This window comes from Brassica rapa, chromosome A09 (assembly GCF_000309985.2).
Source record: "Brassica rapa cultivar Chiifu-401-42 chromosome A09, CAAS_Brap_v3.01, whole genome shotgun sequence".
NCBI lineage: Eukaryota > Viridiplantae > Streptophyta > Magnoliopsida > Brassicales > Brassicaceae > Brassica > Brassica rapa.
The window spans coordinates 11,779,231-11,793,050 of NC_024803.2; the positions used below are offsets into that span (position 1 = coordinate 11,779,231).

At 40.0% G+C, this 13,820-nt stretch overlaps 1 protein-coding gene and 2 non-coding genes across 3 annotated transcripts; 2 read left to right on the plus strand and 1 right to left on the minus strand.

Moving 5' to 3' along the window:
- Positions 1-159: 159 nt before the first annotated feature.
- On the plus strand, positions 160-3,882 carry LOC103860050. The gene has a single exon (XM_009137660.2). It carries the CDS (start codon positions 160-162, stop codon positions 3,880-3,882), a length of 3,723 nt encoding a protein of 1,240 aa, XP_009135908.2.
- A 1,573-nt stretch (positions 3,883-5,455) lies between these two features.
- On the plus strand, positions 5,456-5,540 carry TRNAY-GUA. Its single transcript is given in 2 exon segments — positions 5,456-5,492; positions 5,505-5,540. It is a non-coding gene; the product is annotated as a tRNA-Tyr (tRNA).
- A 2,828-nt stretch (positions 5,541-8,368) lies between these two features.
- On the minus strand, positions 8,369-8,475 carry LOC117128824. The gene has a single exon (XR_004452215.1). It is a non-coding gene; the product is annotated as a small nucleolar RNA R71 (small nucleolar RNA).
- Positions 8,476-13,820: the final 5,345 nt, after the last annotated feature.

Sequence of the window (13,820 nt, forward strand, 5' to 3'; positions counted from 1 at the left end):
ATGATTCCCACTACTTAGTTTCCCCCCATGGACAGGGTGGGGGAGGCCTGGCCCTGCTCTGGAAAAATCATATTGGTATACAAGTGTTAACAGCAAACCACAACTTCATTGATGCTAAGGTTAAATTTAAGGACTTGGAATTTTTCTGTACCTTCGTCTATGGTGCCCCCGAGGTTTCTAAGCGCCAGGCAGTTTGGGATGATCTCTCAAACATCTCAACCTCACGATCTGGGGCCTGGTATCTCACAGGAGATTTTAATGAGATTATCAACAACTCTGAGAAGTCAGGAGGAAAGGATAGAGCTGAAAGTACATTTTGCGCCTTTAGGAACTTCCTCTCAAGTTGTGACCTCTTTGATCTTCAACACACTGGAAACTTCTTGTCGTGGAGAGGGGTTAGAGGATCACAAGAGACCGGGACCTTTGGTGGTACACTGCAGATTAGACAGAGCAGTGAGTAATAGTGATTGGTCTGATATGTTTCCTACAGCTAGAAGTCATTACCTGCTCTTCGAGGGCTCAGATCACCGACCTCTGTTATCCGTGTTTGATCCTACAAAGCTGAAATCGCAAAGACTGTTCAGATATGATAGAAGGCTGCGACACAACTCGGAGGTCACAATTCTAGTAGAGAAAACCTGGAATAGATACAAGAACTTGAATGTCATGGAGAGACTCTCAAATTGTAGAAAGGCTATCTCTAAATGGAGTAAGGACCAATTCCTCAACAGCAAAAAAGCTATTGATAACCTGAAAATGAGTCTGGATTCAGAGCTATCCAAACCGTTAGCAGATGATCCTCTGATTTCCTCGCTGAATCTAGCATTGCTACAGGCCTATAAGGCCGAAGAGGAGTACTGGAGGCAGCGCAGCAGGCAGATGTGGCTCTCCTTAGGGGACCGTAATACTGGTTATTTCCACGCAGCTGCTCGCGGAAGGAGAGCCCGAAACAGATTTTCCATGATAGAAACTGCAGAGGGAACCGCAGTGTTCGAAGAGAAACAAATTGCTGAAGTTATAGCTACTTATTTCACGGAGATATTCTCATCTTCTTCAAGCGATTGCACTGACACTGTGCATAGTGCCCTGAAGAGCAAGATAACAGCGGAGCAGAATGAAATGTTGATAGTGCCACCCACAGATTTTGAGATTCGAGCTGCTCTTTTCTCCATCCATCCTGACAAGGCTCCAGGGCCAGATGGTTTCTCTGCGAGTTTCTTCCAGACCAACTGGGATGTCACGGGACCTGCTATGATAAAGGAGATACAAGAATTTTTCAGAACGGGATCAATGCCTCACTCTATCAACGCTACACATATCAGGTTGATCCCAAAGATTACTAGTCCTAAAGTAGTTTCGGACTACAGACCCATTGCTTTGTGTAATGTTTACTATAAGGTAATTTCAAAACTCCTATCACTGAGGCTAAAACCGGTCCTACACTGTGCTATTTCTGAGAACCAGTCAGCTTTCATACCTGGCCGAGCCATCTCTGATAACGTGCTTATCACGCACGAGTTCCTTCACTATCTTAAGACGACCAAGTCCAAAAAACGTTCCTCCATGGCTATAAAGTCTGACATGAGCAAGGCATATGATAGATTAGAATGGAGTTTCATCGAATGTGTTCTATCTACATTGGGTTTTCACGAGGATTTTACTACCTGGATAATGAAGTGTGTCTCCTCTGTCTCTTACTCCTTCCTGATTAATGATGCTGTCCTAGGCAGAGTGATACCACAGCGTGGAATTAGACAGGGGGACCCCCTCTCCCCCTATCTCTTTATCCTGTGTAGTGAAGTTTTATCAGGCCTCTGTTCTAAAGCACAACAAGATGGAACTCTCCCTGGAATCAAAATTGCAAAAAACAGTCCCAGTGTAAATCACTTACTGTTCGCTGATGATACCATGTTTTTCATCCCCACTGATAGACGTAGCTGCGCGAAACTGAAACATATTCTAACCCTGTATGAATCTGCTTCGGGACAGAGGATCAATACCGACAAGTCCTCCATCTCCTTTGCTAAAAAGACCACATCCTTAGTGAGAAATGAAGTCAAAGACATACTAGGAATCACAAAGGAGGGAGGTGTGGGAAAGTACCTTGGCCTCCCAGAACACTTCGGGAGGAAAAAGAGAGACCTCTTTGCATCTATTATTGATAGGATTGTGGTGAAGGCAGTAAGCTGGTCTACTAGATTCCTTTCCTCTGCTGGTAAAATGGTCATGCTTAAGGCTGTACTCACTGCTGTTCCTAGCTTTGCAATGACTTGCTTTCTGTTACCGGTTGGCTTGTGTAAGATGATACAATCGGCTCTAACACGTTTCTGGTGGGACTCAAACACCGGAAAAAAGAAGATGTGTTGGTTATCATGGGATAAGCTTACAAAACCAAAAAGTTTGGGGGGTTTGGGGTTTAAGGATATTCAAACCTTTAATATTGCTCTGCTGGCAAAGCTTCCATGGCGCATGCTCACTAATCCAAACTGTCTCCTATCTAGAGTCCTGCTCGGGAAATACTGCCACAAAGCTCCACTGCTCAAAGTACAATTGGTGAAAGGCGCTTCCCATGGATGGACTGGTATCCTCGCTGGTAGAGACTTACTAGCCTCCCACATTGGAAGAGCAGTGGGAGAAGGGACAGAGATCAAGGTATGGACGGATGCTTGGATATCAACTACGTCTCGCATTATACCGTACGGGCCACTCAAGGAAGGTACAAATGATCTCTATGTCTCTGATCTTATTAATCGAGGTACCTGTGAATGGAATATAGAGATGATCAGTAGGATAATGCCTGAATTTGTGGAGGAAATATTGACTATCAAACCGAGCAAAACAGAAGCAAGAGATTCCTACATTTGGTACCCAGCGAAGTCAGGCATATACTCCGCAAAGTCAGGGTATGCTGCGGCCATTGCTGATAAAGAGCTCTTGGATAGTAGCGCTCCGCTTGACTCCTTTGATTGGCATCGATCGGTGTGGTCTATTTCCTCTACGCCAAAGCTACAGATCTTCATTTGGAAAGCTATTCAAGGAGCTCTTCCAACGGGTGGGAATCTACAGAAGAGGGGGATGTTACAGAATACTAACTGCATTCACTGCGGTCAGACTGAGACTACTGAACACCTATTACTACATTGCCCCTACGCAGCCCAGGTATGGAGCCTAATTCCCCTGGCTGGGAGTTTTGATCCGGGGCTCTGCTTAACAGTTAGTGAAGCTGCTCAGACATCAAGGACATGGACCTGCTTTCCGCCGAGTGGGATAAGCAGCGACATCTTCTCTTGGGTGTGTTGGAATCTGTGGACCGCTCGGAACAAGCTTCTGTTTGAGTCAAGACCAACCTCTGCACAAGCCACGGCCACTAAATCCCTTGTGAATGCTCGTGAATGGCTACAGGCTCAGGACCCCGCCAAATCTCCACAGAAGAATACTCAGATCCAAGCAAGACCGCCATCGATCCCTGTCGGGACAGTAACTTGTAACACCGACACCGCTTGGAAAAAGGAATCTCTCACCGCCGGTCTGGCCTGGATCTTCGACTCAGCTTCAATACTCACCCGATCAGATGGATGTCAATACCAAACTTGGGTCTCATCAGCGCTTATGGCTGAAGGGTTGGCTATTCGGGAGGCTCTCTCTCACGCTCAACACCTCGGCATCACCAAAATCTGGATCTGTTCAGACTCTCTTTCGCTCATCAGAGCCATAAACTCGGTTACCAAGCCGGTGAATCTCTACGGAATTCTCTCGGACATCGAGTCTCTATCATCGTCTTTCGTTTTTTGTTGCTTCTCCTTTGTTTCTCGTGACCTTAATGGGCAGGCAGACAATTTGGCTAAAGCCTGCCTCTACAATGTGTTCTCCTCCTGGGCCTGAGGCCTTTAATGAATGTTTTAAGTTGATCAAAAAAAAAAAAAGGTGTTTTTTTTTAATACTGAATGTGCTAAAGTGAAAATTAAAAAGTAATTTCTAAGAGTTTTCATATTATCTATATTCAAACACGAAAACTATAATACAAACTGAATATGCAAAATGTAAATAAAGTTCAATTTTGAAGATTGTCGCATGTGCCAATCAGTTTTTAATGTTGTCTTAAGTGGAAGTTTTCCGCCATTTTCTTGCATGAACTTGTCTTTTAATTTTTATTAATATAATCAATCATGCTATCCTAAATATTATTTCTAGCATTTTACTTAAGTTGGAGACAGAAATTGTTTTTAATTTGTATTCAATGGGAATAAAAACAATATCTGGCAAAACATATTAATGTTATGAAATATGTAGAGTTTGGATGTTTAGATAATAAATTTTTGGACTATTGATACATTCTTCTGTTGGTAAAATTTTAGAATATCCTTTAAATACAATCATCTACTTCTCCCGAAAAAATCAACAATAATGATTGAGAGTGTCATGTAGATTAATCTACAATGGAACAATGTTTCAGTTAATTATTAAAGTGGACGTACCGGAGTGGTTATCGGGCATGACTAGAAATCATGTGGGCTTTGCCCGCGCAGGTTTGAAATCCTACCAGTCACGCTTTTGTGAAGCAGTTTTTTTTAAAAGAAAATACCACTATTTTGTAATTGTTTTTCTTATGATAGTTTACTTATTACATTTAGGTAAATTAAAAATGTTACAAAACAGTTCGAGATACAAATAACTAACTATCATTTTTATGTTCTTCCTATTATACTCAAAAAGTATTAACCAAACAAGCAAGTCCTTATCTAATCTATCTTATTACAATCCCGACTTTAGCTCAGTCAGTAGAGCTGGCGGGCTGTATTTTTACCAGAAATTCTTTAGGTCCCAACTGTTTTGCTTTTATAGTTAATTTTATTTTTTCAGAGTATTTTAATAATATTACGCATATGTACATGTCTTATAATGTATATTCCGTAATAGGAGTATATAACAAAATTAGTTTTGTTTCAGAAAATAGGGTGGACTGACTTAAATAAAATTATAATTTTCTTTTAAAATTAAAGAATGTTTATAAAAAATTTGAAAGATTTTTAATCTGTGGTTTTAATCCCTTTTTTTAGTTAAGGAAAATTTCTCAAACTTTCTTAATTTAGCAATATTATTCTCCAAGATCAACAATTTTGAATGAACATAGTATAAGTTACATTGTCTATGTTTATATAAAATTTAAAGAAATAAAAAGCTTCTTTATAGAAAAATGATTATCGAGTGTCAGATAAAATTCGAAGACTATTGAACCACCAGTTCAAATTGTCCCCGCAAGATTTTGTGAATTAGTTTCTTCTAATTGTTTGCTACTGTTACAATGGACTGGGCAATATGTATTATATTATGGCTTGGTTTTTTATTTTTGTATGCATAAACTATATAACTATTTAAATGGGCAAACAATATGTACATTATTATGTATCAATAATCTATATGTAGAATGTAGACATGTATGAAATGTGGTATACATCCGACCTTAGCTCAGTTGGTAGAGCGGAGGACTGTAGTAGTTGCAGAAAATCCTTAGGTCACTGGTTCGAATCCGGTAGGTCGGAAATGTTTTAGTCAAGACGTTTTCATTTTGATTTTGACGTTATGTATCAGAAAACTGAATTGTGTAATTATGCCAAAAATTGAACGTTATTCAGCTAAACATCATCGTTTAGGTGTCTTATTTTTTTCAATACTGAATCTGCTAAAGTGAACATTAAAAAGTAATTTCTAAGAGTTAGCCTATTATCTATATTCAAACACGAAAAATATAACACAAAATAAAATTTTAAAATGTAAATAAAATTTAATTTGGAAGATTGTTGCATGTGCCAATCAGTTTTTAATGTTGTCTTAAGGGTAGTGGAAGTTCTCTGCCATTTTCTTGCATGAACTTGTCCTTTAATATTTTTATTAATATAATCAATCATGCTATCCTAAATATTATTTCTATCATTTTACTTAAGTTGGAGATAGAAATTTTTTTTAATTTGTATTCAACTGGAATAAAAAATATATAGCAAAAAAAAAAGAGAAAATTGCTAAAAGAGAACAAAAAAACAAGGTTGTTGTCTCTTTGGTATAAAACCAATTTTGTCCATTTTTTCTCTTTTTTACCTTTTGTATTTCTGAAAGCTAATGAAATAAATAATTTTGTTAATCCAAAAAATTATTAAAAATATAAAAAATTAATAAAACATCCATATACATAAGCTGGTAATTTTTTTTTGTTCAAAAACTTGGTAAATAAGATTTTTAAAATACGTTCTACTAAAAATAGAATACTGATATCTTGCATATTTGCATTGTTTTATCCATTCATCCATGAGCATTTTCATCATATAGATTAGGATTCAGACATGTTTAGGTTGCATTTTGCATACATGAGTCTCTATTAGGTACTGGAGTACCACATAAGGTTATTTGGAGCTCAAAAGAGGTGAAAAGAGTGATCTTTGGACGAGCACAGCCGGAGCGACCTCTCGGAGCGACGGCATGAGGTCGCTGTGCACCACATCCCGGAGCGACTCATCCAGAGCGACTGCACAAGGTCGCTCGCGTTTTCACGTCTGGAGACACACATTTACACCTCGGAGCGACCTTCCAGAGCGACGTGCTGAAGTCGCTCCCGAAGCTCAGAGCGACCATACCAGAGCGACAGGGAGAAGTCGCTCGCGTTTTCATCACCCGGAGACGCGAGAACGAGCCCGGAGCGACCTCTCGCAGCGACACAGCGAGGTCGCTCCCGAAGCCTGGAGCGACTTGTCGGAGCGACGGGCTGAGGTCGCTCCGTGTTTTGTTTCTGCTCGAACTTGTGATTTCTCAAGGGCATTTTGGTCATTTCATTATGCACGTTTTTATTTTCTAAACCTATGTTTTATTACTCTGTAAGCCACCAGGAGGCAGATCATCTTTGTTCTTAGAAAAACCACCAAAAACCTTTGGAAAGGGATCTCTTTGAATGAATTGATCAGTTTGTTATTGAAATTCTGTGTTCCTTTTATTTCCTGTATTTCTCTACATGATTAATCTGAAATCCAATATGGGTTTAAGAGGAATCATGGAGATTAGTGAGTAATCACCTTTTGAATTCATGGGTTAGGGAGATTAAGGGTGATTAGGTTAGAGCTAGGATGTTTTAGTGTAGATCATTCATATTTCCTTGCTAGTAGAGTAATCATAATGCATCTTCTGAGTTGGCCACTCAAAAGTTGATCCTTAGGCATTTCTCACCCGAAAGGTGTTCGATGAAATGCCCGAGACAACTCTCCTAGGCTTTTAGTATACTTTGCCAAAGACATTTGTTGTTAAAGATGCTAAGATAGCTAATAGACTTGTTAGTAATGATTGCTTTCATATTATTCAACCAAAGACATTTGATGTTTGAGATATGTTAGCAAATGAGCATTCATCTAGACATAGAGCTTGCTTAGAATTGTGTCTAGGCTTAAGGTTGATAGTTTGATTGATCATTTGCCATCCTTAGTTCGATACTTGATCACCCAAGGTCTAATCCCTATACCCATGAGTTCTCTTTCCCTTTAGTCAAGAAAGTATCATTCTGTTATTGCTTTCTAGTTTTAGTCATAGTTTAAAACACTTCTAAATCATTGGTTGCACTTAGATTAAGTGAGTACTTGCATTCTCAGTGCTTTGATATCCCTCAGAACTGGTTCGACAATCTTCTATACTACAACATTTGTCTTAGGAGCCTTGAAAACTCCTAACATCAAATTGGCGCCGTTGCCAAATTCTGAGTAGATTTGAACATTGAGATTTAGTCACTTGCTTGAGACTAAGTCATTTTTATTTTCTTTTGTTACTGATTCTCTTTCTTCACCTCCCTTTAATCTACAGGTGTATGAACTTGAGGAGCAGGGGTCCATCAAACCTAGTTCCAATAGCTGCAGACATCAGAGCTTTAGAGAGAGAGTGTGCTAGAAATAGAAGAGAAGAAGAGCAACAGGCTCACTTGCAGAGATTGAGTACTGATATGGGAGACATACCTCAAAACCAACAGCGAGCAGCTCGACCCATTGGCACTTACGACCGCCCCAACATTCATGGTCATAGATTGGGAATCCGAGCACCCGCTGTGGCAGCCAACAACTTTGAGATCAAATCAGGACTCCTCAACGTGATCGAGAACAACAAGTATCATGGCTTGGCTCTAGAGGATCCATTTGATCACTTGGACAGGTTCGACAGCTACTGTGGGTTGTCAAAAACCAATGGTGTGTCCGAAGATGCCTTAAAGCTCAAGCTATTCCCTTTCTCTTTGGGGGATAAGGCACGTCAGTGGGAGAAGTCTCTACCCAGTGACTCCATCACTACTTGGGATGACTGCAAGAAAGCATTCTTGGAGAAGTTCTTCTCTACTTCAAGAACTGCTAAGCTGAGAAACGAGATTTCCAGCTTTCAACAGAAGAACTTGGAAGGCTTCAGTGAAGCCTGGGAGAGATTCAAGGGCTACCAAGCTCAATGCCCACACCATGGCTTTTCTAAGGAGAGCTTGCTAAGCACATTCTACCGTGGTGCTCTTCCTAAGTACAGAGCCAGACTGGATACAGCTAGCAATGGGTTCTTCTTGGGGAGAACTGAGGAGGATGCAGAAGAACTGGTTGACAACATGGTAAAGAGTGATGCAGTCTACAGTGGAGACCACGACAGAAGCAGTAGAACTGAGGATAAGCAAACGAGGAAGGAGTTGAAAGCTCTACAGGATAAGATAGACATCCTCCTTGCTGATAAAGCTACCCAAGAGCAGCTGCACTTTGTCGGCAACCCAAGCCAAGAGACACCAGCTATTGTCCATGAAGTTGAGGGTTTGGAAGGTCAGGAAGAGCTGTGTTTCATCAACAACAATGGTAGCTGGTACAAGAAAGAACCCAACTTTCAGTACAATAACTACCAACAGAAGTCCTATTCCAACAACCAGCAGAGTGGCTATCCGCCAAGAAACAACCAGCAAGGCAGCTATCAGCCTCAGCAAAACCCCTCGTCTGGTTCCTCTGCTCCTCAAGAGAGCAGCACTGATACCTTACTGAAGCAAATCTTGGAGTCTCAGACTAGAAGTGAGAAGCAAGTTGGTTATGAGTTGAAGAACCTTCATTCCAAGATTGATGGGAGCTACAATGAGCTCAACAACAAATTCTCACACCTTGCTTCTACAGTCAGGAATTTAGAGAATCAATTTGCTTCCATGAACACTCACCAGAATCGCCAGCAAGGATCTCTACCTGGAAAGTCTGACCAAAATCCCAAGGAGGCCAAAGCTATCACCCTTAGGAGCGGTAAGCAGTTACCTCCTAGAACCCTCACCAAGGATGCTGAGAAATTAGGTGAGGGGGTTGCCATCAACATAGATGATGAAGTGGTGATTGTTGATGAGAAGATCAATGACGAGATCTTGGAGAAGATAGTGGAAGCCAAAGGTAAAGGAAAGGTTGGAGAGGAGAAGAAGACAGTAAAGGATGGTGAAGTTGTTACTCCAGCAAGTGAAAGTTCTTTTGTTCCTCCTCCCTATGAACCCAAACTTCCATTCCCTGGTAGATTCAAGAAGCAGCTGCTAGAGAAATACAAAGCTCTGTTTGAGAAGCAAATGAGTGAAGCTCAGGTTGCAATGCCCATCATCGATGCTTTCATGTTGATTCCTCAATACAACAATTTCCTGAAAGATGTTGTAGCTGCAAAGAAGAAGGAGATGGAAAGCATGATGAATCTTACCCATGAGTGCAATGCCATCATCCAGAGGCTTGATGTTCCAGAGAAATTAGAGGATCCAGGAAGCTTCACACTACCTTGTGCTCTTGGACCTATGGTATTTGAGAAAAGTCTCTGCGATTTGGGAGCTAGTGTCAGCTTGATGCCTTTGTCTGTTGCAAAGAAGCTTGGATTCACTCAGTACAAGAAGTGTAGACTCTCTCTGGTGTTAGCTGATCGTTCAGTGAAGTACCCTGTGGGCATCTTAGAGGACCTTCCTGTGAAGATTGGAAGGTATGAGATACCTACAGATTTTGTGGTGCTTGAGATGGGTGAGGAGGCTCAAGATCCATTGATTCTAGGAAGGCCATTCTTAGCTACAGCAGGAGCTATTGTTAATGTGAAGGAAGGCACGATTGATCTCCATTTGGGTAAAGAGAACATCCTCCACTTTGACATCAAGAGGAAAATGAGGAAACCAACTGTGTTCGGGCAAGCCTTCTACATTGAAGAGATGGACACCCCTGCTGATGAGCACCTTGAAGAGTTACCACCTGAGGACGACGAGGAGGGAGCATCTCCCTCTACTCATTCCCTATAGAAGGTAACACACCACACTCCCTTGTATATACCATTTCATTTTTGCATATTAGTCTTCTTTTCGGTATCTCTCTCTCTACTTGACGACACAGAGACTGTGTCACTCAAGTTTGGGGGAGGTACCAAGTATTTGATCATGTTTGCTTTGATGTTGTTTCATTGAGTCATGCATGGCATACCTATTTGCATAGATAAAAAAAAAAATCAATCATTTAGTTTGCATCATTTGCATTTTTAGGAGAGTCTAGAGCATATAGGTTGCATTCACTTGCATTGGGAGCAATGATTTGAATGCCTTGTAAAGAACACTACGTTGCACTTGACTAGCTTTTGCACCTCTCAAAAAGACTTGTATGTTTCGAGCCTTGAAAACTCTTCCTGAAACTTGTTGATTGCTGAAACTCAGTCTTTGAAGCCAACTACAACCTTATTAGAAATGAATGAACTTAATGCTTCTTGCTTAGGGTCCCTTGTGTACTGAGTCATGGCTATACACACTGGAGTTGTCACATCTTTTATGCCAATCTTTTTGACAAACTCTAGTGGTAGACCACTCCCAAAACCTTTCCTTCCTTTTAAGCTTTCATTGTTTGATGAGTGAGGCCTTCTTCGGAAAGTCTTACATGCGCATAATGTTGAGAGTATCGGGAACGACAATGCTTGATCTTCATTTTTGCTAGATTGGACACTCTTTTGTCTAGCTATAGGTGGGAGGGTGAGTGTTGTGATCATGATTTGGGAGAAATGAAAAATAAAAAGGATAGACTCTTTGTGCTTAAGTGAATTGATTTTCTGGGATAAGTAGAGAACCTCTAGCTCTAGTTTTGAAAAGTCTTGGCCCCCAACCTAAAAAAAAAAAATATATATAAAAAAAAAAAAGAAATCGAAAAAAAAAAAAAAAAAGAAAGAAAAGGGGGCTAGCAAAGTTGTTAGGAGCTAAGAAATGTTTTGAGGTTGTAGAAAAATCCCTTGTAGATTTCAAAAAGAAAGAGTTAAAGTTCTTAAGATCTTTTGGTGAGAGATGTGAGTTGGGTTTGACATTTGGGAATGATTGTGTAATGATATGTTTGGGAAAAGGGTAGAACAATGGAGATTGAGCATTGTATGCATGAGTTGGTCCCTTTCTTAGATATATTATGTGCAATGTCAAGGCTACTTGTTTTGAGAGTAAACCACCTTAAAGATCATATGTTTTGAACCTCTTGAATCACTTGAATAAAAGCCTTCCCTTACCCAACCAAATGACTTGGACCAACTGACCATTTGCAAGAATTCACCTGATGTTTTGTGCTTAATGAATGTGAGAGTTGGTTGATTTGAATGTGTGGATGCTTGATGATGAGTGTAAGAACAAAAAGAGTTAAGATAGGCCTAGAGAAGCTAGAGTGTAATAAGAGAGTGTGCTAGTTGTGTTTCTTTTGGCTATGTGCTCCCACCTTCAACCTCTCTTCCTATGAGTTCTAGAAAGTTCACTTGTGGACAAGTAAAAGAACAAGTTTGGGGGAGTTGATATCTTGCATATTTGCATTGTTTTATCCATTCATCCATGAGCATTTTCATCATATAGATTAGGATTCAGACATGTTTAGGTTGCATTTTGCATACATGAGTCTCTATTAGGTACTGGAGTACCACATAAGGTTATTTGGAGCTCAAAAGAGGTGAAAAGAGTGATCTTTGGACGAGCACAGCCGGAGCGACCTCTCGGAGCGACGGCATGAGGTCGCTGTGCACCACATCCCGGAGCGACTCATCCAGAGCGACTGCACAAGGTCGCTCGCGTTTTCACGTCTGGAGACACACATTTACACCTCGGAGCGACCTTCCAGAGCGACGTGCTGAAGTCGCTCCCGAAGCTCAGAGCGACCATACCAGAGCGACAGGGAGAAGTCGCTCGCGTTTTCATCACCCGGAGACGCGAGAACGAGCCCGGAGCGACCTCTCGCAGCGACACAGCGAGGTCGCTCCCGAAGCCTGGAGCGACTTGTCGGAGCGACGGGCTGAGGTCGCTCCGTGTTTTGTTTCTGCTCGAACTTGTGATTTCTCAAGGGCATTTTGGTCATTTCATTATGCACGTTTTTATTTTCTAAACCTATGTTTTATTACTCTGTAAGCCACCAGGAGGCAGATCATCTTTGTTCTTAGAAAAACCACCAAAAACCTTTGGAAAGGGATCTCTTTGAATGAATTGATCAGTTTGTTATTGAAATTCTGTGTTCCTTTTATTTCCTGTATTTCTCTACATGATTAATCTGAAATCCAATATGGGTTTAAGAGGAATCATGGAGATTAGTGAGTAATCACCTTTTGAATTCATGGGTTAGGGAGATTAAGGGTGATTAGGTTAGAGCTAGGATGTTTTAGTGTAGATCATTCATATTTCCTTGCTAGTAGAGTAATCATAATGCATCTTCTGAGTTGGCCACTCAAAAGTTGATCCTTAGGCATTTCTCACCCGAAAGGTGTTCGATGAAATGCCCGAGACAACTCTCCTAGGCTTTTAGTATACTTTGCCAAAGACATTTGTTGTTAAAGATGCTAAGATAGCTAATAGACTTGTTATTAATGATTGCTTTCATATTATTCAACCAAAGACATTTGATGTTTGAGATATGTTAGCAAATGAGCATTCATCTAGACATAGAGCTTGCTTAGAATTGTGTCTAGGCTTAAGGTTGATAGTTTGATTGATCATTTGCCATCCTTAGTTCGATACTTGATCACCCAAGGTCTAATCCCTATACCCATGAGTTCTCTTTCCCTTTAGTCAAGAAAGTATCATTCTGTTATTGCTTTCTAGTTTTAGTCATAGTTTAAAACACTTCTAAATCATTGGTTGCACTTAGATTAAGTGAGTACTTGCATTCTCAGTGCTTTGATATCCCTCAGAACTGGTTCGACAATCTTCTATATTACAACATTTGTCTTAGGAGCCTTGAAAACTCCTAACATCAAATACGTCTTCTACGAAAATGGTATAGTAGAAAACGATTTCTAAAATAAACATGTTCATCTACTTCTTTTAGAACGCCAATTTTACTATTTACTAAATTTCTAAAAAAGAGGAATGCGCATTCTACTAATCGTAAAGGTATCCACTTTTCTTCCGAATGCATCTTCTACTTTAATAAAGTATTCTAAATTTCAGGGAATGTGTTTTCTACAATGTACTCTTACGTCCACTCAAAGTAGAAAGTGAATTCAGAATTTTTATCATTCTTCTAAACTTTTAGAAGTCGTCTTCTACGGATAAGAATACCTGATTTGTATTGCGAAAATTAACGAAATTTCAGTTAAGAAAATATTCTAAAAATCTCCTAAAAATATTCTAACTCCCTAAAATGTGTTATGGTCGATTTTACTTGAAAAAATTAAAAAAAAATAATTCTCCCTTTTCTTCTTCATCAATCTATGGTTTTTCTATAGTTTTTCTTTTGATTCTTCTCACAAACTCTTGTTCTCTATGATGCATATCTATACCTTATTTCTTTTTTTTTTTCGATTGCCTTTCAAATGTTTTTTTTCCTTTTTTCCATTAACTT

What these genes read in the sequence shown, in the direction of transcription:
- LOC103860050 (XM_009137660.2), top strand. Translation starts at nt 160, where the DNA reads ATGGTGCCCCCGAGGTTTCTAAGCGCCAGGCAGTTTGGGATGATCTCT.